General features: G+C 38.7%; 1 protein-coding gene across 2 annotated transcripts; it reads right to left on the bottom strand.

Moving 5' to 3' along the window:
* Nucleotides 1-108: 108 nt before the first annotated feature.
* Nucleotides 109-27921, bottom strand: BNIP3L (BCL2 interacting protein 3 like). 2 transcript variants are annotated; one of them, XM_027088079.1, is made up of 6 exons: nucleotides 27730-27921; nucleotides 20293-20476; nucleotides 16068-16140; nucleotides 10946-11049; nucleotides 10678-10827; nucleotides 109-2880 (listed from the first exon to the last, which is right to left on the bottom strand). In XM_027088079.1, the coding sequence occupies exons 1-6, from the start codon at nucleotides 27827-27829 to the stop codon at nucleotides 2832-2834; spliced, it is 660 nt and encodes a 219-aa protein (XP_026943880.1). In that variant the 5' UTR covers nucleotides 27830-27921; the 3' UTR covers nucleotides 109-2831. The 2 variants fall into 2 exon arrangements, with proteins under 2 accessions (XP_026943880.1, XP_026943881.1); XM_027088080.1 differs by lacking the exon at nucleotides 27730-27921 and adding an exon at nucleotides 21221-21344.

Raw genomic sequence — 27921 nt, 5'->3', positions numbered from 1 at the left:
TTTGAGGAACTCAACTATGGAAAACGTGTATGTAGACAGGTAAGGCCTCCTTTCCCCTGAACTCCCAGGCAACACACGGGACATAAAATAACGTACTGACAGAAAGAGTTCTGTGAGAGCTTTAATGGCACAAAATGTTTGTAGCTACAAGTTATACATGGATTGTAAACTGTATATAATGATACAAAGTGCTAACTAAATAGATGAAGAATGCATAATCACTTTGGCTCAGTTAATTCCGATAATTTCAACAACTGGTTCACTTGAAAATTCATCATCTAAGTCTTCAGTTTTCATGTTTCAGAACAGTAGATGTTTTTACTGCAATCAAAGGAACTTGCCACACTTTTCCATGTGCAAGTTTGTGCAGTTTTGCTCTTGATTATATTTACAAATATCTTAAGCCAGTTTTCATCAAACATAAGAAAAATGAAGACTGCCTTTTCGTCCTCAAATTGTAAACAGGTGTAAAGCTTTCTAAACATTAATCTTAAAAATGTCAACTGTTAGTTGTCGAATTCTCCTTTCCAATCACACAATCTGTTTCCATTCAACACAAATCTGGGTAGGAGCATAAACATTTATCCCAGATGTTAGGGTTATCAATAAATACTGCATGATTTCATCTTACGATTAAGTTCTACTGTGATCATGTATTCATGTTTTAAGTAATAGTCCAAAATTTCAGAGCTATTTTAAGAAAAAGGGCAGGACTAAATTTATTTTCAATGTTGGAAAAACCCCACAAATATACCCAAATTCAGCCACACACCTGACAAGATCACTACTGACTTTCAAAAGAGAGTAATGTGTTGCCTGTAAAAAGCTGCTTTTCTTTAAGTATAATTTTACTTTTTCCTCCCATGATACCAACTGTAATACAAATTGTATATTAGAACGGTTTAGCTCTTTAGTTCTCCTAACTTTACCGGCCTTTCCAATTTTATTCAGACTTTTCAAAGTCAGCGGGCCAGCAGATTTACTTTCTTCCCAAAGAAATATGAAGACTTGAAATAAATAGGTTACAGAAGGCAAATCAAACGTTATCAGATGTGTGAATAAGATAGAAACAAGGAATAATAAAAAAATGTCCAAAATTATTTAGACACCAAAATCTAGAAAGAAAAACAAAGTCAAAGAATTCAGAAGACTATCTGGATATCTCATCTTTCTTAAAGACAGCCAGCTACATTCTTAAAAAACGAGAGTCAGAAATTAATTTTTTTGTTTAATCTGTATGTTATTTTCCACTATAACACATCAACTTTACAAAACTTCATGTGAGAGAGAAAAGACTCAGGTAGTTTCTGCAAACTAGCAAACCTGCTGGTCAGAGTGCTTTTATTCAAGTCAACCTGATGCTCCTTATTTACTGAATAGATTGCTAGCCTTCAAATTAACAATGGTTCTCTAAATATTCAATGCCTATACCATAAACAGTAATTATTTATATATAAAACATATAATAGTATCCTTCAGAATCATGCTGTGTGTTCAGAAAGTCAATAAACCTACTTGAAATGACGGGTAAATCTGTTGCTTTCTAACAATTTGGTCCTAAAGCTTCACATTTGAGAAAGGAACCAAAAGGTATATCATTAGAGGAAGTTGTTGAGTGTTCTGGAACTTCAGGAGTTGAACATAACTGAAAAGATGGCTACAGGAGAAGGAAATGGCTGGCGCCTGCACAATCACAGGAATCGCCTTGGGCAGGCTGTACAGTAAACATGAGAAAGGGAGAGAGCAGAAGAAAACCAATGGCATCTCTTCAGAACTCTGTCAACTGTTCCCACAACCCAAGTCTGGTTTTCAAAGTTGCCCAAGTGCTTGAAATAACTCTGAAACAGTTATCTTCAGAGTTTAAAGGCTTCAGAGTGTAAGTGATGCTTCCTAAAACAAGAAGCCTGTATTTATACCACAAACTGGAACTCACTCCAAAGCCTCTTAGGAAAAAAGAAAAAAAGAAAAAAGAAAAATCAAAGCCACGAAAAATTCACATGCAGCTAATAAACATAAAAATACCAAACACGCACACAGAAGTCCCCAAAGCAATTTCATAGATTTCTAGGCCTGAGACATTCCTTACCAGAAATAAAGGTTCTACACCATAGAAAAGACAGCATTATAACATACTAGTATTAAAATCTGCTGATGTATTCGAGTTCTTCTATTTTATACCTATCATTTACATAGCTTGCCTCCTACAAATTAAAAGGCGCCATTAAGAGGCTTAGACAAAAAGTGGCTCCAAAGCTGGTTTAAAATAAGTTTTTATTGCCCAGGATATTTTTTTTTCTTGTGTCCTATTTTGTTTGTTTTTTTCTTTTTTAATAACTATAAATTCAAGCTTAGGGAAGCTTGCCTTTGTCTTGAAAAAAAAAAAAAAAACCCAACAACAAAGCTTTTATATCATTTGCTAACCTGGTCTTGCTTTAAGAGAAAGATGGGAGTTATCTTGCAAGAGTAAAATTTATACCATGAATGATGCAGGTCTAAGTCTGGTGGTACCTAAAAGGAGACAACAGCATTGTTGACAAAATTATAATCTGCTGGTGGCATTTGCAGAAAAGAAGCCCTTGCAAATTTCTAAACAACAGTAAACTCTGTTAGGAAATTCTAAAGTGTTTTACAGGCCAAAAAGGGAATGAGGTTAGTAAAATGCCTCAACAGAGTTTGAATAAAATACTGGATTTGAGAGTTACTGGAACTTGGATATGTAAAAATAGGGTGTAGGTTGGGTCATGCTTACAATGGTCTCAAGTTCAAATAAACTACTGTGACAATACACCACTTCACAAGTCACACGCTTTCCCAGGGGCTCTTCTTTTCCCTTAGTAGGTGCTGGCAGAAGGCGTGCTGAGTCGTTTTCCAATGTAGATGCTGAAAGGAAACACAGTATATCATGTTTCATCTGTTTCAACATCTCTATACCAACTTGCCCACAGGCTGAACTGTACTTACAAATGAGAATTTTCAGCCATTGTACAAGGCTCTAAAGGTTCGTGTGTACAGTTCCCTAACACCCTGAAATCATCACTGACTTACTTAAAGCTAGTCATCAGCCAGCTAAACTGGTTTTATATGATTATGTTTACTCATTGGGCAGGACTGGACATCACTGGGGCAGTGATTAGACAAAGCAAAGCCAGAGAGAACAGATCCCTTCAAAGAGTAAAGCAGAGCTAACCTCCTTTGAGACGGTCCGCTGTGGTGGAAAAAAATTCTACTGATATTTCAGACACAAAATACAGTAATATACCAAATTACAAAGCTGCCAGTGCTTTAAAATGCTCTTATTAACAGTTTAACTCTTAAGGATTAGGGCCTTATATTACTTTCCCATGCCAAGCAAGTGTTTGACCCTTATATAACAGAAGCAGAAGGGAAGTTAAGGAAAAGATGGAACCAGCCTCACACCCCAACGTAAGAAAACCAACTTTACTTTTTAGAATCCTTTTGTTTTCTACATTCGTCTATAACAACTGTTACACCAGCAAGAGAAACAGTCTGAAGATTCATAAAAGGAAGAGTTCCTCCAAGGTACAAAAGCCGGCCAACCTGTTGAGGGCAGATGAACTAGTGTGCAGTCAGTGCTGCCGGGGAATGTGAACTCCTACCCCATACAGCATTCTCACATACCCCCCGTTCTGCTGCGTGCCATCACTGTGCTCACCCTCACAAAAGCAGATCAGGCACCCAGAAAGGCAGGAGGTGTGTGTGGGAAAGTCACATATGTTTCCAAGTTCATTACCGTGAACATCTCTCCCATATGCTGAGCTCCTTACAGGAAAGATAAGAGATGCTGTACTTCTTCTGCACATTATATACAGAAGAGGACCCACTGGGCATACTCAAAGAGCAGAGCAGATATGTCTTAAAAATATTTAACCACAAGTGTTTAACTCCTAAAATATTTCAAAAGTGTATTTCCTCAATTGTTCAAATCCAGAAAAAACAGAAGAATTTAAAAGACATCCTTGGAGGAGTCAAGATGGTGGTGTGGGAAGATGCGGAGTTAGAGTCTCCCCCCAACTAGGGCGCCTGCCGGCCGCTGGTGGGGGACTCTGATGCTCAAGGAGACAGGAGAAGCACAAAGTGAACCGGCGGCTTGCGGGATCTTGGTTCACGAGCCTGGGGTCAGGCCGAAGCTCTTGTGGTGGGAGATCCGAGTCCAAACCACTGAACCAACAGAGAACCTCAGACCCCAGGGAATAGTCATCGGAGTGAGGTCTCATGGAGTTCCTCATCTCAGCACCAAGACCCAGCTCTACCCAACAGCCTACAAACTCCAGTGTTGGAAGCCTCAGGCCAAACAACCAGTAAGACAGGAACATAATCCCATTCATTAAAAAAAAAAAAAAAAAAAAAAAAATGAGATGGCAAAAAAATATGTCACAGATGAAGGAGCAAGGTAAAAACCTACAAGACCAAATAAATGAAGAGGAAATAGGCAATCTACCTGAAAAAAGAATTCAGAGTAATGATAGTTAAGATCATCCAGAATCTCAGAAATAGAATGGAGGCATGGATTGAGAAAATTCAAGAAATGTTTAACAAAGATCTAGAAGAACTAAAGAACAAACAAACAGAGATGAACAACACAATAACTGAAATGAAAAATACACTAGAAGGAATCAATAACAGAATAACTGAGGCAGAAGAACGAATAAGTGAGCTGGAAGACAAAATGGTGGAAATAACTGCTGAGGAGCAGAATAAAGAAAAAAGAATGAAAGGAATTGAAGACAGTCTCAGAGACCTCTGGGACAACACTAAACTCACCAACGTTTGAATTACAGGGGTCCCAGAAGAAGAAGAGAAAAAGAGAGGGTCTGCAAAAATATTTGAAGAGATTATAGTTGAAAACTTCCCTAACACGGGAAAGGAAATAGTCACCCAAGTCAAGGAAGCACAGAGAATCCCATACAGGATAAACCCTAGGAAAAACACACCAAGACACATATTAATCAAACTAACAAAAATTAAATCCAAAGAAAAAATATTAAAAGCAGCAAGGGAAAAACAAAAAATAACATACAAAGGAATCCCCATAATGTTGGAATCCCCATAATGTTATCAGCTGATTTTTCAGTGGAAACTCTGCAGGCCAGAAGGTAGTGGCAGGATATACTTAAAGTGATGAAAGAGAAAAACCTACAACCAAGATTACTCTACCCAGCAAGGATCTCATTCAGATTCGATGGAGAAGTCAAAAGTTTTTCAGATAAGCAAAAGCTAAGAGGATTCAGCACCACCAAACCAGCTTTACAACAAATGCTAAAGAAACTTCTCTAAGCGAGAAACACACAAAAAAGAAAAAGATCCACAAAAAGAAACCCAAAGCAATTAAGAAAATGGTAAGAGGAACATACATATCGATAATAACCTTGAATGTAAATGGATTAAATGGCCCAATCAAAAGACACAGACTGGCTGAATGGATACAAAAACAAGACCCATATATATGCTGTCTACAGGAGACCCACTTCAGACCTAAGAACACATAAAGACTGAAAGTGAAGGGATGGAAAAAGATATTCCATGCAAATGGAAATCAAAAGAAAGCTGGAGTAGCAACACTCGTATCAGATAAAATAAGACTTTAAAATAAAGACTGTTACAAGAGACAAGGAAGGACACTACATAATGATCAAGGGATCAATCCAAGAAGATATAACAAGTATAAATGTTTATGCACGCAACACAGGAGCACCTCAATACATAAGGCAAATGCTAACAACCATGAAAGGAGAAATTGACAGTAACACAATAATAGTAGGGGACTTTAACACCCCACTTACACCAATGGACAGATCATCCAAGCAGAAAATACAGAAACACAAGCTTTAAATGACACAACAGACCAGACAGATCTAATTGATATTTATAGAACATTCCACCCAAAAGTGGCAGAATACACTTTCTTCTCAAGTGCACATGGAACATTCTCCAGGATAGAGCACACCTTGGGTCACTAATCAAGCCTCAGAAAATTTAAGAAAATTGAAATCATATCAAGCATCTTTTCTGACCACAACGCTATGAGACTGGAAATCAATTACAGGAAAAAAACTGTAAAAAATACAAATACATGGAGGCTAAACAGTGTGCTAGTAAATAACCAAGACACCACTGAAGAAATCAAAGAGAAAATTTAAAAATACATAGAAACAAATGACAATGAAAACACAACGACCCAAAACCTATGGGAAGCAGCAAAAGCAGTTCTAAGAGGGAAGTTTATAGCAATACAATCTCACCTCAAGAAACAAGAAATATCTCAAATAAACAACCTAACACTACATTAAAACAACTAGCGAGGGCTTCCCTGGTGGCGCAGTGGTTGAGAGTCCGCCTGCCGATGCAGGGGACGCGGGTTCGTGCCCCGGTCCGGGAAGATCCCACATGCCGCGGAGCGGCTGGGCCCGTGAGCCATGGCCGCTGAGCCTGCGCGTCCGGAGCCTGTGCTCCGCAACGGGAGAGGCTGCGACAGTGAGAGGCCCGCGTACCGCCAAAAAAAAAAAAAAAAAAACAACTAGCGAAAGAACAAAGAAAACCCGAAGTCTGTAGAACGAAAGAAATCATAAAGATCAGAGCAGAAATAAACAGAAATGAAGAAAACAATAGCAAAGATCAATAAAACGAAAAGATGGTTCTTTGAGAAGATGAATGAAACTGATAAACCCTTAGCCAGACTCATCAAGAAAAAAAGGGAGAGGATGCAAATCAATAAAATTAGAAATGAAAAAGGAGAAATCACAACTGACACTGCAGAAATACAAAGGATTATAAGAGACTACTACAAACAACTCTATGCCAATAAAATGGACAACCATAAAGAAATGGACAAATTCTTGGAAAGGTACAATTTTCCAAGACCGAATCAGGAAGAATTAGAAAACACAAACAGACCTATCAAAAGTAATGACATTGAAACCATAATTAAAAATCTTCCAAGAAACAGAAGTCCAGGATCAGATGGCTTCACAGGCGAATACTATCAAACATTTAGAGAAGAGCTAACACCGATCCTTCTCAAACTCTTCCAAAAAATTGCAGAGGGAGAAACACTCCCAAATTCATTCTACGAAGTGACCATCACCCTGATACCAAAACCAGAAAAAGATATCACAAAAAAAGAAAATTACAGACCAATATCACTGATGAACATAGATGCAAAAATCCTGAACAAAATACTAGCAAACAGAATCCAACAGCACATTAAGAGGATCATACACAATGATCAAGTGGGATTTACCCCAGAAATGCAAGGATTCTTCAGTATATGCAAATCAATCAACGTGATACATCACATTAACAAATTAAGGAATAAAAACCATATGATCATCTCAATAGATGCAGAAAAAGCGTTTGACAAAATTCAACACCCATTTATGATAGAAGCTCTTCAGAAAATGGGCATAGAGGGAACCTACCTCAACATAATAAAGGCCATATATGACCATACTCAATAGTGAAAAACTGAAAGCATTTCCACTAAGATCAGGAACAAGAGAAGGATATCCCTCTCGCCACTCTTATTCAACATAGTTTTGGAAGTCCTAGCCACGGCAATCAAAGAAAAAGAAATAAAAAGAATACAAAATTGGAAAAGAAGAAGTAAAGCTGTCACTGTTTGCTGATGACATGATACTATACATAGAAAATCCTAAAGATGCCACCAGAAAACTACTAGAACTAATCAATGAATTTGGTAAGGTTGCAGAATACAAAATTAATGCACAGAAGTCTCTGGCTTTCCTATACACCAACAACAAAAAATCAGAAAGAGAAATTACGAAAACACTCCCATTTACCACTGCAACAAGAAGAATAAAATACCTAGGAATAAACCTGCCTAAGGAGGTGAAAGACTTTTACTCAGAAAACTATAAAACACTGATGAAAGAAATCAAAGATGACATAAACAAATGGAGAAATATACCATGTTCTTGGATTGGACGAATCAATATTGTGAAAGTGACTATACTACCCAAAGCAATCTACAGATTCAATGCAATCCCTATCAAACTACCAATGGCATTCTTCACAGAATTAGAACGAAAAAATCTTACAATTCGTATGGAAACACAAAAGACCCCGAACAGCCAAAGCAATCTTGAGAAAGAAAAATGGAGTTGGAGGAATGAGGCTCCCCAACTTCAAACTACACCACAAAGCTACAGTAATCAAGACAGTACGGTACTGGCACAAAAACAGAAATATAGATCAATGGTACAGGACAGAATGCCCAGAGATAAACCCATGCACATATGGGCACCTAATTTATGACAAAGGAAGCAAGAACATACAATGGAGAAAAGACAGCCTCTTCAGTGCTGGGAAAACTGGACAGCTACAGCTACATGCAAAAGAATGAAATTAGAACCCTACCTAACACGATACACAAAAATAAACTCCAAATGGATTAAAGACCTAAATGTAAGACCAGACACTATAAAACTCTTAAGAGGAAAACACAGGAAAAACACTCTTAGACATAAATCACAACAAGATTTTTTTGGACCCACCTCCTAGAGTAACAGAAATAAAAACAAAAATAAACAAGTGGGACTTACTTAAACTTGAAAGCTTTCGTACAGCAAAGGAAACCATAAACAAGACAAAAAGACAACCCTGAAAATGGGAGAAAATACTTGCAAATGAAACAACAGACAAGGATTAATCTCTAAAATATACAAACAGCTCATGGAGCTCAATATCAAAAAAAGAAACAATCTAGTTAAAAAATGGGTGGAAGACCTAAACAGACATTTCACCAAGGAAGACAAACAGCCAAGAGGCACATGAAAAGATGCTCAACATCACTAATTATTAGAGAAATGCAAATCAAAACTACAATGAGGTATCACCTCACGCCAGTCAGAATAGCCACCATCAAAAAATTTACAAACAATAAATGCTGGAGAGGGTGTGGAGAAAAGGGAACCCTCCTGCACTGTTGGTGGGAATGTAAATTGATACAATCACTATGGAAAACAGTATGGAGGTTCCTTAGAAAACTAAAAATAGAACTACCATATGACCCAACAATCTCACTGCTGGACATATACTGTGAGAAAACCATAATTCAAAAAGAGTCATGTACCAAAATGTTCATTGCAGCTCTATTTACAATAGCCTGGAGATGGAAACAACCTAAGTGTCCATCATCGGATGAATGGATAAAGAGGATGTGGCACATATATACAATGGAATATTACTCAGCCATAAAAAGAAATGAAATTGAGTTGTTTGTAATGAGGTGGATGGACCTGAGAGTCTGAAGAGTGAAGTACATCAGAAAGAAAAAAACAAATACCGTATGCTAACGCATGTATATGGAATGTAAAAAAAAAGAAAATGTTACTGATGAACCTAGTTGCAGGGCAGAATAAGGAGGTAGACATAGAAAATGCACTTGAGGACATGGGGTGGGAGGGCGAAGCTGGGGCAAAGTGAGAGTAGCGTCGACATATATACGCTACCGAATGTAAAATAGTTGGTTGGTGGGAAGCAGCAGCACAGCACAGGGAGACAGGATCCGTGCTTTGCGATGACCTAGAGGCGTAGGATAGGGAGGGTGGGAGGGAGGCTCAAGAGGGAGGGGATATGGGGACATATGTATGCATATGGCTGATGCGCTTTGTTGTACAACCAAAACTAACACAGTACTGTGAAGCAATTATACTCCAATAAAGATCTATTTAAAAAAAAAAGAAATCCCTGAAAAATTAATGAATTGCAGGTAAATGTGGGGTCAATTTTAGAAGGAAAGAAAAATGCTGTCAATACAAAGAGAAAACAGTAGTAACCCCAACCAGCTTTCCAGTTGCACTCAAGGACTACTCGATAAAATGGTATATTTTCCCATTTGGGAAAGAGAAATGCTCACAACAATGCCAACTTTATACACTAATGATTAATTTACTTTAAAACTCAGCTTATCTTGAGAAATTTATAAACAACAACAACAAGACCCAAAAAGAAAAATCAAATATAGAAGAGCTCACTTTAAAATGAACCTTTAGAGTAGTAAATCATATGAACAACTTATTTTCAAATAAGAAAAAACTCTACTCTTAAAAATGCTTATTGGATAGGTATCCCCCGCTTTTCGAAAGTTTGCTTTTCATTACTTCGCTATGTAGGTTAGACCTATGTTAGTACCTGTTTTCGATAACTGAAAGGAATTCGAAGAGGATTTTCACTTTTATAAAAAAAGGCAAAAAGTGAACAGTGTTCAGCGATGGTTCTGCAGTGAGCTGTTACAGAGGAAGCGCACTCGGAGCAGTGAGAGCGCGTCCTTCCCAGGAATCACACTCAGCACCTCAGCATCCAGCTCCCATAGCTTTGAACTGCATCTGTGAGCATCTGTGCTTTACCTCGATGTATGTTGTGCATCAGTTAGCAAGATGTGTCCTAAGGTAATTGCTTCTTCGCTTTACACCATTTCAGCTTACGGAAGGTTTCATAGACATGCTCTACTTTCAGAGAGCGGGGGAACCCTATACACCAAAAGTGAATCGACTTCAATAATTCTTTTGAGTTCATCCCACTTGTGCTGAAACATTAAAAGGACAACACAAACTGCTTTCACGTATATTTCTTACAGCTGGAAATAAAATCTGTGAATAAAATGAATGGAAGAAACTTCAGGCACTGACCAATACTTACCCTAGCCCCAAAGCCAAAACATGGGAAAGGAAGAGAGATGGAATGAACACCTTAAGAAATTCTGCAGAGAAAATCCCCCCTTTCTTCATGGCTCCACTTTTTCTCATGCTTAAGGAAACGGAACGTTTAGGGTGTCTGAAGTGGAACTCCCTGGGGGAAGAAATGCAGAGGCAGGTGTCAGAAATGCATTTGCTGAAAATATCTCAGGAATTAGCAGGCCCACACTACATGCACTGTGTCCACTGAAAAGAACCATGTACTGACTTACTTAGGTGGAATGTTTTCAGGTCTACTGGACCAGTCGGACACCCAGTCTACACTTTTCTTCAAAGCATCCACTTCTTTCTCTCCTTCTGCAACTTCTTCTTCTGACTGTAAAGGAGAATTCACATTTTAAAAAAGGAGAAAAAGAAGACTGATCCTTCCTACTACAGAAGACAAATCTAGACAGAAAATATACAAAAATCATAAGCTTGTGCATCAATAATTTTTATGTAAAAAGATGTCATTTTTCCAAAAAGGTTGACAAAATGATCTAAGATCAGAGTATTTAACATCTTAAAAAAAACTTGAGTGAGTTTCACTGTTATGTCTAAACACAGCATATAAACCTGAGATTTGAATTATTCCTCAATTAAAAAAAAAAGAATATGAATCTGAAAAAAGTATATTTGGGGATACAGTGTAACTGAAGTGTGGAAAACATTGATAATCATTGAATCTGGGTGATACGTGTATGAAGGGCTATTGTAATATCCTCTTTACTTTTGTATGCATTCAAAATTTTTCATAATTAAAAACAAAGGGGAACATCAAAAAGTATATGCTAACAAATATAAAGTAATGAGAAAATAAAATAACTGGGAGTTGGGCTGAGAAAGTAAATAATTTATAATAACTTAAAATAACTAGTATTTATTAAGCATTTATCAAGAGACAAGCATCAGTCTATGCACTTTACATGCATTAACCTTTACCTTACAACAATCCTGTAAGAAAAGGAACTATTACTATTCCATTCTACAGATGAGGAATCCGAGACATAAATTAAGTGACTGCCCAAGTTTCTATATGCGGTAAGTAGCAGGGCCACTATTCAAACCCAGGCAAATGGTCTCTATACCCCCTACTCTTAGGCATTAGGTTTTACTCCCTAGAAGGAGATTTTTAGACAAATTGCTATCCAAACATTTTCCAAGGTTTATTCAAAACTACTTAAGCCAGGTCTTCCCTGGTGGCGCAGTGGTTGAGAGTCTGCCTGCCGATGCAGAGGATACGGGTTCGTGCCCCGGTCCGGGAAGATCCCACATGCCGCGGAGCGGCTGGGCCCGTGAGCCATGGCCGCTGAGCCTGCGCATCCGGAGCCTGTGCTCCGCAACAGTAGAGGCCACAACAGTGAGAGGCCCGTGTACCACAAACAAACAAACAAACAAAACTACTTAAGCGAAAAGTTTTAAGAGTAATTTATTTAATACAGAGTAAGAACTGGACATCTTTCACATCAAATAAATTAAAAAAGTCCTTCTCCTTGCTAATGATAATAACCTAAAGTTTCAGGCTAAGATCAATCAAAATTTCCAATAGCTTCTCTTTCCAGACCCCACAGGGACGAGAAATTCCTAAAAAATGACACAGCATTATTTATTCAGTTTTAAGGAATATAATGCTATGACCTCAAACCAAAGGGTCTCAAAGCTAAGCATTATTTGGATTTGTTACTTTGTTTGGATAGAATTCAAACTTTCATTCTTTTTTGTAGGTAGTTATGAAAATTCTCTATGAAACAGCTGCTCCAGGAAGGTAGCTTCAGAGAATCTCTAGATATAGATGGTCCCTTTTGCTATCAAACAGAAAGTAAAATCCCTGTGGATTTTTGCTACTCTGGTATTTTCATTCTTATTTAGTTCTGCTGGACTTGGCAAATACCACTGAATAACATAATGTAGCCTTTAGGATTAAGCTTGTTCCACTGAGTATTGAGATTACTCAGAATCATGAGTTGGCTCTCTGGAGTAAATCTGAAAATACCCTAAATCAAAAACGATAAATTGTTACAATTTACTTATAGATCAGCCTGTGCCACACAATACCTCATTCAACACACTACAGGTCACTTCTGTTCAGTTTCCAACATTGGTCTTAAGTGTCGCTTCTAAAACTGCTCAAAGATTCAGGTTTAAATGTGTGAACAAGCTAGTATTTCATACTTTCCAAAAGAATGAAAATATAATAAGATTTTATTCTAATTTTTAAAGATGATGATCTTTGGGCTATTATTAAAAAAAAAAAAACACAAAAACTTCCCAGATCAGTTTAGAATGCTTACCTTAAGAATAAGGATTGTAAGCTCTCCTCATTCACTACTGCCCTGTGCTTCCTTTTATTAATCTTACATTTGCCAGCTTTAGGCTTTAAATTGCCTTCTGATTCTTGGAATTTCAGAATACGGTAAAAATGCACTTAGTCTAATGAAGTAATATTCATGCCTTTATCCAAATCAATAACCCTCGCTCCACAGCTACAACTATTCAGACAGAAGATTCTGATCATTTCAGCCTATTATCATGGGCAGTCCCTTACCTTCTAATCACTTACATTTTCCTTCTCTGGCGCACCTCAAGCTCTCTTAGGTCTCTAAATGTGGATATTAAACTACATAGCACAGAACAGATAAACCACAGTTTTACAGGAGGGAAAAGGAAGACATTTTCACTTTGTATCATCTTCCAATGACACCCGACCCTGTGCTGGCCTATTTGGTCCCAGAAACACACTGAAAAACGCCTCTGAGAGACAATCTACCGTCTATTTTCTGCTACAAAACTGACTCTTGAGGACCATTATCCTAAAAGTCCAGTTTGAACAACTTTTTCCTAAAGGCATTACACCTTAGGCTTCCTTGTACCATGACTCACCAGACATGTGTTTTAGTTCATTCTCACGACCTTGTGAGCTCTTCTGAAATCAATCCCATTCATCGACTTATTTTAGTAGAACAGGGGCCACAGGCCCAGACAGCCCTGGTTTCAGTCCTGACTCTATCACTTACTTGCTTTTGATCTTAGGTAAGTAACTTAATTAAGACACAGCTTCATTTTTTCCAATTCATTCATGGGCATTATGTCACCTCTTTCACTGGGCTGAGAACATTACAGTGGGAAAAAATTAAAAAAAAAAAATTTTGCACCTGGAATGTATCTAGTAAATATTAGCTTCTTTCCTTCCTCCTCTTAAAAAGGCTAAAAATGTCATATATTCCTCATATAGACAATCTAAAAAATTCAATAAGAGCAAGTACCATTAAGTCCTTTATTAACTGTTTTTAACTGTTTCCTAACCCTAAGCTTCCTTCTAATTCATGAAAAAGAAATCCACCTTCCCAAACCCTAAAGTAACTAATTTTTGAATTAGCATTTCTTCAATTAGAAACAAGCAATGCAAAAGGCTTTTTGGAAGTTCAAGTATATTATTCCTATTGATTTCTCTCTTACTAAAAGTCTTACTCTACAGGATATAATGTTTTTCTTATAGGAGTTAGACTGCCTTTTCAAAAACGTAACCTGGTTTAAATTGACTGTAGTAGCCTTGCTACTACAAGTTTCTCTACGGTATAAAGTTCATCATAAAATAAATTAGTATTCCGTCCCATAGTGTTTCTAGGTTTCAGAAAACAGCACAAATAAAGCACAGTCAACGTAGGGAGAAAGTGTGCAGCTTCCTAAACAGAAAGAATACTGGGTGGAACCAAGGTAACATGCAAAATATTTCCAGTGCAAAGGGAGCCAGGACACTGCACAGTGAGAACTCCGCAAAACAAAGTTTTTGTTAGCATTCATTCAAACATTCACTCAACATATATTCTTCAAGTACCTTAACATGGGAGAAAAAAACAACGCCTCCTGTTCTCAAGAATTTGCATTCTTGGGCTTCCCTGGTGGCTCAGTGGTTAAGAATCTGCCTGCCAATGCAGAGGACACGGGTTCGAGCCCTGGTCCGGGAAGATCCCACATGCTGCGGAGCAACTAAGCCCGTGCGCCACAACTACTGAGCCTGCGCTCTAGAGCCCGCAAGCCACAACTACTGAGGCCACATGCCACAACTACTGAAGCCCGCATGCCTAGAGCCAGTATGGGCTCCACAACAAGAGAAGCCACTGCAATGAGAAGCCCGCGCACCGCAACGAAGAGTAGCCCCCGCTCGCCACAACTAGGGAAAGCCCAGGCGCAGCAACGAAGACCCAACACAGCCAAAAATAAATAAATAAAATAAATTTATATATAAAAAAAATTTGCACTCTGACACTTGCAGGTGATCTGACAGATCAATAAAGTCAAGGGCTGGCTATGAACATTCTAAATCATTAACGACAATTATTTATTTATCCCAAGTTTTACAATAAAAACCTTTGTAAGCTTTCAATACTATATCCATCTATATTTCCAACATGTCAACTCCTTGTGAAACTATATTTAACTTCTTTACCTTAAGGAATCCTGCATAATTTAGGTGAATTTTGTCTCTAGCTTGATTTGATTTGAGACGCAAAAAAGCTTTCACACCTGGTTCTACAACAACCTTCCGTTTCATTTATTCTGTGACCTTAAATAAGACATGTGCCTCAGTTTTCTATTTATAAACTCAAGAAACTAGCCTGGAATATTGGAATGACACATTATAGACAAGAATTTCCCAATTCTTTTAGGACCCCAAATTCTTAGTTGTAAAGGAGCATGACGACGACCACAGCAGCATAAATTCCAACATCAGAAACTGAATAACTTAAAATGGCTTCAAAGTATTTTTCTAAATTTTTTATTAGAGTATAGTTGATTTAAAATGTTGTGAATGTTGTGTTAGTTTCAGGTGTACAGCAAAATGAATCAGTTATACATAAACATGTATCCACTCTTTTTTAGATTCTTTTCCCATATAGGTCATTGTAGAGTACCGAGAAGAGTTCCCTGTGCTCTACAGTAGGTCCTTTTTAGTTATCTATTTTATATACAGTTGTGTGTATATCTCAATCCCAATCTCCCAATTTATCCCTTTCCCCCTGGTAACCATAAGTTTGTTTTCTACATCTGTGACTCTATTTCTGTTTTGTAAATAAGTTCATTTATACCATTTTTTTAGATTCCACAAATAAACAATATCATTTATTTGTCTTTCTCTGACTTACTTCACTCAGTATGACAATGTCTAGGTCCGTCTACGTTGCTACAAATGACATTATTTCGTTCTTTTTTACGGCTGAGTAATATTCCATTGTTCAAACAATTTTTTAAAGTCTTCATATTCTTTACTATATTTCAGCAAAACAGACTTAGAGATTTGCATTTTTCCTAATTATCTAATGCAAATCAGAAAAATAAACAAACATACACACACACCTGAGAGCTATGGTCCCTGCTGGTGTGCATTTCCACATCAAACATGATCTGCCCATCTTCTTGTGGAGAAGGGCTAGAAGAAAAAGACACATTTATAGCCATTAGTTTTAATTCTCATTTTGTCAAATAAATTAGCCTCTACTGGAAATTAGAAAATTAAAAGTTATAGTGGTATGTCTTTGAAAAAGCAGCAAATCAGAAAGTATACCACAACCCCATGTAAGAAAAAATGAAATTGAGCACCCTTACTCCCAAATGTTCTAGAATTTTTCAGTGGTGATAAATTCCTTTGCAATGATAAATCTGCAACGGAAATACTACCTAAAGACACAAGACTGTCACATTTTCTTATTTTTACTCTTTTTCCAATAAATGTAAAATGATCTTCAAATTCAGAAACTCTAGTTTGGGGTTCTTTTTCTCAAAGTTCTTTCATCGTTAAACAATTCACCAGCTATCTTCAAAGTGTGAAAGCGGCTCTTAATGACTCTTTCAAAGGGTCTTTGAGGTTAAAATTGTTTTCATAATACTATCAGGATTTATTTGCCTTTTTCATTCTCATTTTGCCATGTGTGTACAGTGAAAATTTCCAAAGGCTAAATTTTGTGTAATAGCATATACACATAGAAAGAATGTAAAAGCAGGTGAGAGTCCAGCTGTTTTCTATTAAGCCAGATATTAAAGAGATTTGCATAAACGTAAGACAATGCCACTATTCTTACTAATTTTTTTGGTTATGGACAACAGGTAAATTTTGTTTAAAAAAGTTACTTATGTTAACATGTAATAGGCTTCTTGTTGAATGAAGGAATACAAATCTTTTTAATGTTCTCCGTTTTAATTTCTAATATAGTAAATATCAAAATATATAACCCACATAAACAAAAGATCTTTGGGGTCCCCAATAGTTACTACAAGTGTAAAGGAGTACTGAGCCCAAACAGTTTGAGAACCACTATTTTACTTACTTTTGAAATACTGACTTTGAGATATTTCAGAGTGAATTATATAAACTTATAGCAAGTGATAACCTTTCACAAGTACAAGATATATTCCCAGAACTATAAAAATTTACAGATACAGTTTTAGACAAAGATACATGGTCACAAGCTGTACTTGATACAAGAGATGAATACAATGTGCTAAGTGCTATTCTTAGCTTTATCAATGATTCCTTGTGTAACCACAGCGAGTCACTAGACCTTTCACTACACACCCCAGCTCCCCAAATGTAAACTCAAGTGGGCATGAAGGATGCTCCAGGCTTAACTTGCTCAAAGGAATAGATATTAACTATCAACGCTGTCAAGAGCATGTGTCCAATGGTAATATATAGAGATGCTAGTGAGACTGACTGGAAAGTAAGTAAGATCACCAGTCTTTGACGATTATAACTGATGTAGGAGATTCTGAAGTGGGGGAAGGAAAAGTGAAAAACTGGTTCCATACCAAACCACCATATTATTGTATTTAGAAAATTTTTGTCTTCAACGAGAAATCTCAGGCTATAGCACAGGAACCAAGTAGAACGAGGGACTCTGGTTGTCCTCAGTATACTGTTATTATGCTCATAACACTGTTGGATTCACAGCCAGAGGTCAAGTTAAGGACCAGCCTTACAGAACCATGACCAGGTCAAGGCAGCAGAATGACCAAGTCAAAAAGCCAAGAGAAGCACAGCTCTGCTTTACACTCTTCTTACCACTGGCACCAAGCTCGCTTAGACAAATACTCAACATCTCACTGGTAGACTGATCCATTTGGGATGCATTATCATCCTGGCTCATGTTAGGATCCGCTGGGGAGCTTTTACAATTTTCTCACGTTGGGCTTCCCTGGTGGCGCAGTGGTTGAGAATCTGCCTGCTAATGCAGGGCACACGGGTTCGAGCCCTGGTCTGGGAGGATCCCACATGCCACGGAGCAACTAGGCCCGTGAGCCACAACTACTGAGCCTGCGCGTCTGGAGCCTGTGCTCCGCAACAAGAGAGGCCACGACAGTGAGAGGCCCGCGCACCACGATGAAGAGTGGCCCCCGCTTGCCGCAACTAGAGAAAGCCCTCGCACAGAAACGAAGACTCAACACAGCAAAAATAAATAAATAAATAAAACCTCCTACCCCAACATCTTCTTTAAAAAAAAAAATTTTCTCATGTCTCGACAACAGAACGAGATTCTCTAGGGATGGGGTCTGTGTACTGGTATTTTTAAAAGCTCCCTGTGGGAATATAGTGTGTAGGTTGGAAACTCCTACAATAGGTTGGAAACTCCTACAATAGGCTGGAGCACAAAGCAAAACACATAGGGGCATCTCTTCTAACAACCACCACAGTGACAAAAATATACTGGTGGAATAATTTTTAAATTTTTAAATACGTATGAAAATATACATAAATTAGCTTGGGGATGAATAGCCAACAATCCTAAACCATTTCCGCCTACAAGAAGCACTGCTTAACAACCTCAAATCTAGAGATGCTGGCAATTCAGATGACATGAACTGTGAAGACATTCTTAAATGTTCAAGTGTTAGGTATCCCAGGAGAGCATTACTGAGCTAGAGTTCCAGGCCTCCCTTGAGACGTGACCAGTGACCCAGAGCCTGAAGATGTGTAAGTGGAGAACAGGAAAGTGTCCCAGGGCACCCGCCACATCTCGATTTACATGTTCAGAAACCTAACTGAAACGTGATCACGGGAAGATGAATTCGTGTTCGACCACAAGTATAACTGCAACCAGAAATGACATAAGATGACCAGAAGGCCGGGCAGGTGATCTTATCTCTGCTCAATGACAGCACCAAGTGAACGGCAGGTTAAGGGACTCACCAGTACTTGAACATGTAATAAAAGGCTTATCAACAAGCCCATAAGCAGCAGAAAACTTCAGAAAACCCACCCGTGAGCCTCATAACATAAATGTAACATAATATAAACATGATTCTCAAAAAACAGACTAATGTCGTAGCTCCCAGAATTGGTGGCAAGCTGCTCAGAGAAGAGCCATCTGCTCTGCTTCTGCTCATGACAAGAGCCATCCCGGCTCTTCCGAAGCACAGGGACATGTGAGTGATGTGACTGGGAGGTGGGTGTGCCAGAGAGCCGTCAGACCCGTCCTCTGCGGCCCTGGTGACAACGGTGGATCATAAGTCACGCAGGCACTTCGAACATGATTTAACTCTTGATTCTCCTTTTCTGCTTTTTCTGATGAGAAATAATATGTACCACACACACAATTTTTACCAAGTATAAAAATTTGGAAGAAGAAAAATGGCCATCATTCCATCCCCTAGAGATAATCACTGTTTACATTTTTAGATGTCCCCTTAGTCTATTTCCTGTGTATCTGCATTTTCTACATGGCCAATAACAGTGAACTCTTAATTAGCCAGAAGATCATCCAGTACCCCAGAATGCTAATACTATGGCTGTCACTGGTCTAAGAATGTTCAATATACCACTATGTCATGTAATACCTAGTCCCTCTGGAAAAAGAGAAGCTTGTACTGAAATATAAACTAACAACGCAGTTTCATTCTCCTCATACGTGTCTGTATCCTTAACTCTTTCACCACATGCAGTCCTTAATTGAAGAATGTCTCCCCAAGCCAAATATAGAAAAACGAGGTCTGAAACAAAACTTCCTCTGAGCTCTAAGGAAACGCAACGGCCGCCTTCAAAATTAACTATCTTTACAGACCTTAGTTGGTGCTTCCACCGTGCAAATACTGCTATACAACAAGCTGAATCAACTTGTACCTCCTGCGACTCAAACATTTCCTGAATGTCTACTGTATGCCAGCATCATGACTGTCAAGGGTACAGAGGAGATGAAACAGGATCCCTGCCTTCTAAAGCCTCACAACCTAGAAGGGAGGACAGAGATTACAGAGGTAACTGTATTGGAGGCAGAAAGAGAGCTGTGAAAGGACAAAGGAAAACGGGAGAAAGTTAGATTAATTCTGTAAGTAAACATTTATACCGCTGACTTTTAAACTAGTAAACATCTGAAAACGACACAATCTAAGGAAACTGATTTAATCTGAGGAGAAAGTGGGCACTCATGTCCTTGTCAATTGGCTATCTGATTTAAACACACATGCTGCAAGAAATCGGGGGTTGTAAATTTTGTCACATGAAGATGTAAGCAATTTATTTTTTCTAGTGGGAAGTAACCTTGCAACCCTTCCATTTCCAGAATTCCACCAAAACGTGGATCTCACTTACCTGTCGCAGTGAGAACTGCCTCTTGAACTGCTCTGTCCGGATTCATGTTGTGCATCCAAAAGAATCTTCTCCATGTCTCCATTGTGGATAGAGGATGAGGAGGGTACGTGTTCTAGACCCCCATTTTTCCCATTGCCATTATCATTGCCATTGCTGCTATTCATGGGGAGCTCCACCCAGGAACCTGTTGGACAAGTCAGATAACTGCAGTTAACCACAGCAGAACACAGCATGTGAATATGGTGAATTCAGATAAGAATTCTGGCTCGCCTCAAAGCAAATGCCAAAGTATTCTGAAGAAAATAAACAAGGAGCAATAAAAGTCTGAAAAGCTATATAGTGCTGTTCCTGAAGGAGCTCGTGCAATCAACTGATTTAGAAGAAGCTGGACCTCTAAAATGAGTATCTTAGAAGATGTGTCTTTCAGCCAGTTTCCTCTCTGGTTAAAACTTAATTTACATACAATAAATACTTTACTGAAAATTTTTGGTTGCTTTTCAAAAAATAAACAGCTACTTTATTACCAGACAGGGTACTTACGTTTAATATTTTAATTACATATATATATTTTTCCAGTCTACCTCAGCTATTTAGTTGTATCTTCTCCATCTACCTCAGCTATTTAGTTGTGTCCTCTCCACCTGTATTTAGAAACGTCATAAAGGTCATCTAAGTATGTTAACAACTGTGCCTTAATTAGCACAAACAATTGAGACGTTCCTGGAGAGGGAACTTAAATCCAATCATCAACATTTCAGTTTGTGTGCAAGTCTGGAGCATAAAATGAATGCAGCTGGCTCTTAACTAAATCAGGTGAGAATGCTTAAAAACCCTAAAAAAAGCTTTATCCCTATCCCACACATTAGCTTCTTCCCTTCCTTTATGCCTCCCTCTTTCTACTTCTCCTTTCTCTATGTACTAAACATACCTTGCAAGCTGGCCTTTTCTCTCTTCTCTCCCACAAGTTCACACTTTCTAGGGTTTTCATGAAGCCTCGTTGGTTTGGGGCAGAAAACCAGGCATCTGCTACGGGCAACACTGACGTTGCCTCAGGCGAACAGTCAAAGAGGGTGGAGCCACAGGAAAGGATGGGGCCCTGGTAATTTGGACTGGTCTTGAAAATACTGGCTCCATGAGTTTGCTGACTACATGAAGGTCCTTTCATTCTAATACGCATTGACAACAGTAGCCAATAAAACAACTTCATAACAAAAAGAGAGTGGTGTATGTTTTTTCTAATTTCCATTCCTTACAACAAATTTTGTTTTAGAAAACATAACCAAGCAGGTTGGTGGAGCCATTTCTCTAAACTCCAAGCAGAAGTGTTAGAGAGAGTTCTGTGGCAGAACAGTCTTCCATCCGTAAATCAGAATAACAGGCCCAAACCCTAAAATGAGATTACCGCTAATCCAGACCCAGAAGTGAACTCAACATCACCCGTCTACAAAGGAAAAGCTCAAAGGTAGCCCTGGTTGGAAATCTGACTCTCCCACTTACTATGACATTCTGAGCTTCAGTTTCCTCATTTGTAAAACAGAGATGATTACATAGTACCTTCCCCCCAGGGTTGCTGTGACGATTAAATAGAGTAACACAGGTAAAATGCCTAGTAAACAGGAGATACTCATCAATACACTAGTTAAAAGAGTTGATATTTGTAATGTACTTAGAACAGCATTTGCTCCATAGAAGTGAAGTTACCCTTTCCCTCCTTCCCCTCCAAGGTGGTCCCAGTGGCTGTCAGAGTCCCATCATCACCCCCCATTCTTTGGGACTGTACTGCCAAACAACACAACTCCATGACATCTCCACGGTCTCATTCCGTCCACACACAAAAATGGACACAGGCTAGGCAGTATTCAAAATGGATGAAGAAATTCAACTAGCAAAGCTAATAAGATAGATCTAACACTGAAGGTCATTTAACTAAATACTTGTGGAGTGCCTCTGGAATGCATAAGAAATATACCACGAGCATCCCTAAATTTAGAGCTCTACAAAATATTTTAACTGAAAAGAGCGACAGAGAGAGAGGTATATGATGAACAAACTGTTTTTTTCCTACTCCCACTCTTTCTAGGACTGTCCAATTTATTCTACACCAATGGGACCAGTTCTTGTACAGAAGCCCAATGTGAAAAAAATAAAAGGCTGCAGGTGCTCTGGCAGAAGCAGAACTAAGGAACCAGGAGTTCTAGATGGGTCTCCGTGGAAGCCAGTCTTCTCTAAAATACAATTAACATTCACTTGAAGCAGCTGATCAGAGAGAAAAAAGGCTGTAACAATGTCAGGTTTTCAAAACCTTGCTTTTTTGAAGGACTTCCAAACCCATATCTAAATTCTACCTTCTACATTAAATATATGTAAGTAATCACAATGTAGGAACTTGAGGAGACCCACCCAGAAAAGCTTAGTGAAAAGGACCTGTAATTGCCTTACTCTGTAACATAACTGAAGGCACCTCTACTCAAGGCAGACAGTACCTATCGGGCATGTATTAGCATAGTGGCTCAGACCACAGACTGAAGCCAGACTCTCCTTCTACCTTCTGTCACGTCCAGTTGTCCCAGACTCCCCTTCTATCACATCAGATTGTCACAGCCTAGACAGGTCACTTAATCTCTCTGTGTTCCAGTAACCTCTCTGTGTTCCAGTTTTCTCATCTGTAAAATAGGGATAATAACTGTGTCTACCTGAAGGTGATCAAAAGGTACAAACTTCCAGTCAGGAGAGAAATAAGTCCTGGGGATGTAATTTACAGCATGGTGACTACAGTTAATAACTGTATTGTATATTTGAAAGAAAAGAGTAGATCTTAGAAGTTCTCATCATAAGAAAAAAATTTTTTCGTAACTGTGTGGTGATGAATGTTAACTAGGCTTACTGTGGTGGTCATTTCAAAATGAATGAAAAAATAAATAAAATCATTATTTTGTACACCTGAAACTAATGTTATATGTCACACCTCAATTTAAAAAAAACACACACTGAATGGTTGCCTGCACATAGTGGAAAAAAACCCACAAAACACCACATCTACCTCATAGGGCTGTTGGGAGGATGACAGGAATAAAACACAACGAAAAGTTCCGAGTACATAACAAGTGCTATGTGTTAGTTACTATTATAATTATACTCAGTATCTTTTAAAAACATTTCTTACTACAAAATTAATGCATTCCTTGAAAATGTAAACATCAGTATGTGAAGGAAAAAAATTGATACCTCTCCTCCCAACCTCTCATTCCTACTCCTAAAGGAAACTGCTTTTAACAGTTTCATATGTAGACTTCCAGAGAATACTTTTGTGTTTTGCTTTTGTTATTACAAATAAAAACAATGGAATTGTACTGTATATATTTTTCTGTAAATAGTGTTTCTTACCTAACAACTCGTTGATGTCTTTCAATGTCAATATATATTGCCTTACTTTGTTCTTTGGAACTGCACTGCATCCCATCATAAAGATATACCATGCTTTAACCATTATCCAAATGGCAATGGTTAATCATCACCCAAATGATTGCTTCTAATATTCTGTTATTACAACCAGGACTTCCATGAACATTCTGCTGGGTAATCTGGCAATACCCATTAAAAGCCTTAAAATGGTAGATTTCCTTTAACTCTTAATTCTGTTCCAGTAATATCATCTATGGAAATAATCAGTTCTGCAGAGAAAGTCAGGACATAGATATCCATTAAATGTTTACATACTTAAAGCAATTATACTCCAATAAAGAATTAAAAAAAATTTAGATCTGAAAAAAAAATGTGTATATACTAGCTTTATCTTTTGAGTAAAGTGGAAAAAATCAAACTTATCTTTCTCAATAGTTGAACTGCACATACCTTTTTCTCATCTCCTAGTTCATTCCTGATTTATAGCCTCAGAATTTCTTGACGTTCTAACACTACCAATCCTCACGAAGTCCCTTTTTACTTGGAAAGGAAATAAGACATGAGGACTGTGCTGTCCAAGCAATACAATGCAGGAAAAAAATCTGAGTGAATTCCCTTCCTAATAATTAAGCCTTTAAAATTAAAAACTGGAGGCTCCATTATATTAAAAGACTACTTACAAACTAAGAATCGTTCTCTTAAGCCAGGTGATACATATACACACTACAGGAGCTATTTTCTAGTTTAAGTCTGAGAACTGCTAAGAGGATTCAGAGGTGCATGCTTCTACATTCTGTAATACAGTTCTTCGTGAAGGTTGGTCCAATAATTGTGATTTGCATTCATGACTGTATGCTGTATTTACTCTTTATAATTTTATAATCACCAGTTTAATCCTCTTGCAAGGACAGTGAGGGAATGGGGGAAGAGAGAAAAGGAAAAAGAGTATTTCTCATTCTTTCCCCAACTTTTCAATTCCATGTGTAACTCATCGTAACCGGGGCTAACACATTTCATCATGTCTTATTTTCTTTCCTCAAAACATGTATTTTATTTCAAGTACCTGATGCTGGAATCCAGACTGAGAACATTCACTAACATTTTTCTAAAAAAAAAACAGTATTATAAGGCATTGGAGTTTCACGTGTCATAGCCTTAAAAGCCTTCTTGCCATAACTGAGGAAGCAAGTACATCATAGCTGTAGATATTTAAAAAGATAAAAAAGGCTGTACTAAAAAAAAAGAAAAAGAAAAAAAAAGGCTGCACTTCCTACATGAAACAGTAACAAGAATTTTATTACTACCATAATTTTCCTCATATTACCTACTGAATTTTATGACATAAATGTCCAATATTCTTAAGCAACTTGATAGTTTTCTCTAGAATAAAACTATCAACTGGAAAATATCCTTTTAACTTTGGAAGTAGTTCAGATATTTGTCCACTAATTTGTAATGAAAGCAAACAGTCCCCATACAAGGATAAACTTAAAAAAAAAATCAGAGAACGGTTTCATTATTCCAAATATTTCAATAATTTTCTATTAAAACTTTGACCCCTGAACTAAAGATAAAATCCCAAGCCAGAGATAATCTGTACAATGAGTTCATCTCCTGTTTTTCAGAGTTGTGCAACTTTATGCAACAAACAACTTCAACTTATCAGCAATTTGGATAGTATTAGATGCCCGAATAAGTTGTTTTGCTCAGTGCCCAAAAATCACTTGAAGGAATCAATAAGACTTCTTGTTTTGTTCAGTCCAGTGTTGTATAATGAGCTAAAAAAGAGTAAAAGGCGAAAGGAGCGTAATGAAACATGGCACTTATCTGAAAGCTTTTCAGTAACATTTAAAAGCAGCTCACCCTAGCTCAAATAAAATACTTTCTATCTAGCAGATTTCCCAAAGCAACATTTTGATATCACACACAGGCTGAGCATTCTTGCACTTCTGTAAGAGCTAATACAAACGTAGCAGTACCTGATTGGCCAAGGACATCAAAGACCTCAGAGGTCTGTCAGGACACGGAGGAAAACCATCACACAGAGCTCAACCCCATTTTTCTGTTACATGGTCAAAGGAAAAGAAAAATTCCTTTGCTTTCTGTGAAGTCGGGTACACATAGTAACCAAACAGCCAACTTGTAAGTATCACAGAAAACTGGAATACAATTAAGAAACAGTACATTAAAAAGAGATCAATAGGCAGGTCACCTCTATACATTAGGTGGCATACACTGAGAGAATAAGAAACACACATAATCAGGGGATTGTGGGCCAATGAAAAGAAGTGTCCTGAAAGCAACACTAGTCGGATGAAAGTAAAACCTCAGCTCTAGGACCTAGCCTGCCATGAACTTGGACAACACACTTCACTCTAGACCTGTTTGTTTTTTCTATTGAAGTAGAGTTAATTTACAATTGTGCTAATTCCTGCTGTAGAGCAAAGTGACTCAGTTATACACATATATCCATTCTTTTTTTCTGTATCTTTTCAATTATGGTTTATCCCAGGAGATTGGCTATAGTTCCCTGTGCTATACAGTAGAACCTTGTTTTTTATCCATTCTAAATAGACCTGTTTCTCTACCAGTAAATAAAAGTGGACAGTTATCGCTAAAGTTTCTTCCCGTTCTAAAATCACATGGTTCTAAATACAGGTAATTAATTTTAAAATGCATATTAATATGTGAAGCAAAGAACATTAAAACACACAGAAATTAATCTTACTGTGGGAAATAATATCTAAATCTTACATTCTAGAACATAAGACACTTAAAAGTTTTTAAAAGTCAACATTTAAAGAATCACCTAATCAAAAGATGGAGCAAAAAGAATAAGCAATGAAAACATCTTGTGAGGACAGGAACTCTCTTCCCTAAAATAATTGTTAGGCCACGCTGGAACACCTCCCTCTGATGAAAGATCTTAGAGTGCCTTTAAATGTCATTTAAGCATCCAACTGATTTTTAAACGACTTCATCTGGCCATACGCTAACTGTCCCAACCACCTCTTTCAAAAGGTAAATTACAGGAAGGTTAAGGCAAGAACCTTTCCAAGGCTTCCAGCGAGCTTTAAAGACAACAGGGAATCACCTTAGAACAAGATGTCTAAGCACCAGAATGTTAGCAAAAGCAACTGTAGTTGGTCGTAATTTGATACTGCCATTAACTTTCAACCGCCCCAGTGTACCAATGTATTTTTAATCCCGTTTCTGAAAATTCATTGCCCCAGACTCCGTGATCTGTGCAATCTTGGATGGTTCAAGAAGCTGTTCGTAAGCAGGTTTACAGGACACACAACCCCAATGTTAAAAAAAAAAAAAAAAAAAAAAATTACTTGAGCAACTCTGAAACATCTTTAAAAAAAAGTAGTATAGCCTCCTCACACCCACCCCCCGTCACGTGATACAAGTAACCACTAAATTACCAAATAATTCTCCTGGCCAGCTCATGCTAACAAAGGAACGCAACCAGAGGTCTCACATTTTGAGCCCTGGGGGAAGGCCGACCCAGTGAGGTGGGGTCAGCCGGGCTTGGCCCAAGGCGTACCGCACACTTGACCTCCCGCCCGTCCCTCGCCCGCCCCCTCCTCTCAGTCCGCCGCCCGCGTCCATCCCCTGGCGTCCCCGCCGCACGTCCCCATCCCTGCCCACGTCCACTTGGCGGCCCGCTCCGCCCACCCTCCCTCCCCGCGCCCCAAGGCCCGCCCCTCCACGCCCCGATTGGCTCCGCTCAGGGGCCCACCACAGGTGGGATCCGCTCGACGCCCTCGTCTTCCCACCCACCTACCCTTCCCAACGGCGAACCCAAGCAGCCCCCCACCCAAGACCCCAGGAAGGAGCTGAGCCAGGTCTGGAGGAAGACAGGAGCAACTCCTCCTGACAGGTGACGGGAGCTGTCAGTCATCCGCACATCCTAGGCCTTGACCAATGGGCTGCCTTCTCCTCCCGCTCCCCGCGCGGAGCTGGCGGCAGCGGCCCGAGCAGCTCCTCCTCCCCCATCCCCTTTACCGAGCCCGCTGGCCCAGTACTCACTGTTGAGGCCGGCTGGTGGGGGAAGAGACTGTTCACCTTCCTCACAGTTGTTGTTGTTGTTGTGCGGGGGCGGCGGCTGCTCTACTAAGTGAGACGACATTGTCGGGCGGCTGGAAGAGGTGCGACCGCAGCAGGACCGTCTCTGGTTCTTGGGCAGCAACACAACAAGCCGAGTCCCCCGCCCCCTTTTCT

The sequence above is a fragment of the Aethalodelphis obliquidens genome, unplaced genomic scaffold (assembly GCF_003676395.1).
Source record: "Aethalodelphis obliquidens isolate GAN/ISIS:26980383/991018 unplaced genomic scaffold, ASM367639v1 scaffold61, whole genome shotgun sequence".
NCBI classification, from domain to species: Eukaryota; Metazoa; Chordata; class Mammalia; order Artiodactyla; family Delphinidae; genus Aethalodelphis; species Aethalodelphis obliquidens.
Note: the sequence above shows the minus strand (reverse complement) of the source record. Positions and strands in the feature narration are given on the sequence as shown.

Bases quoted from the DNA above. Each gene is read 5' to 3' on its own strand.
- BNIP3L (XM_027088079.1), bottom strand. From the start codon at position 27,829: ATGTCGTCTCACTTAGTAGAGCAGCCGCCGCCCCCGCACAACAACAAC. The intron at 16,141-20,292 runs GTAAGTGAGATC...TTTTTCTTCTAG, and splicing joins GGCAGTTCTCACTGCGACAG to CCCTTCTCCACAAGAAGATG. The intron at 10,828-10,945 runs GTAAGTCAGTAC...TTCTTCCCCCAG, and splicing joins CCTGAAAACATTCCACCTAA to GGAGTTCCACTTCAGACACC.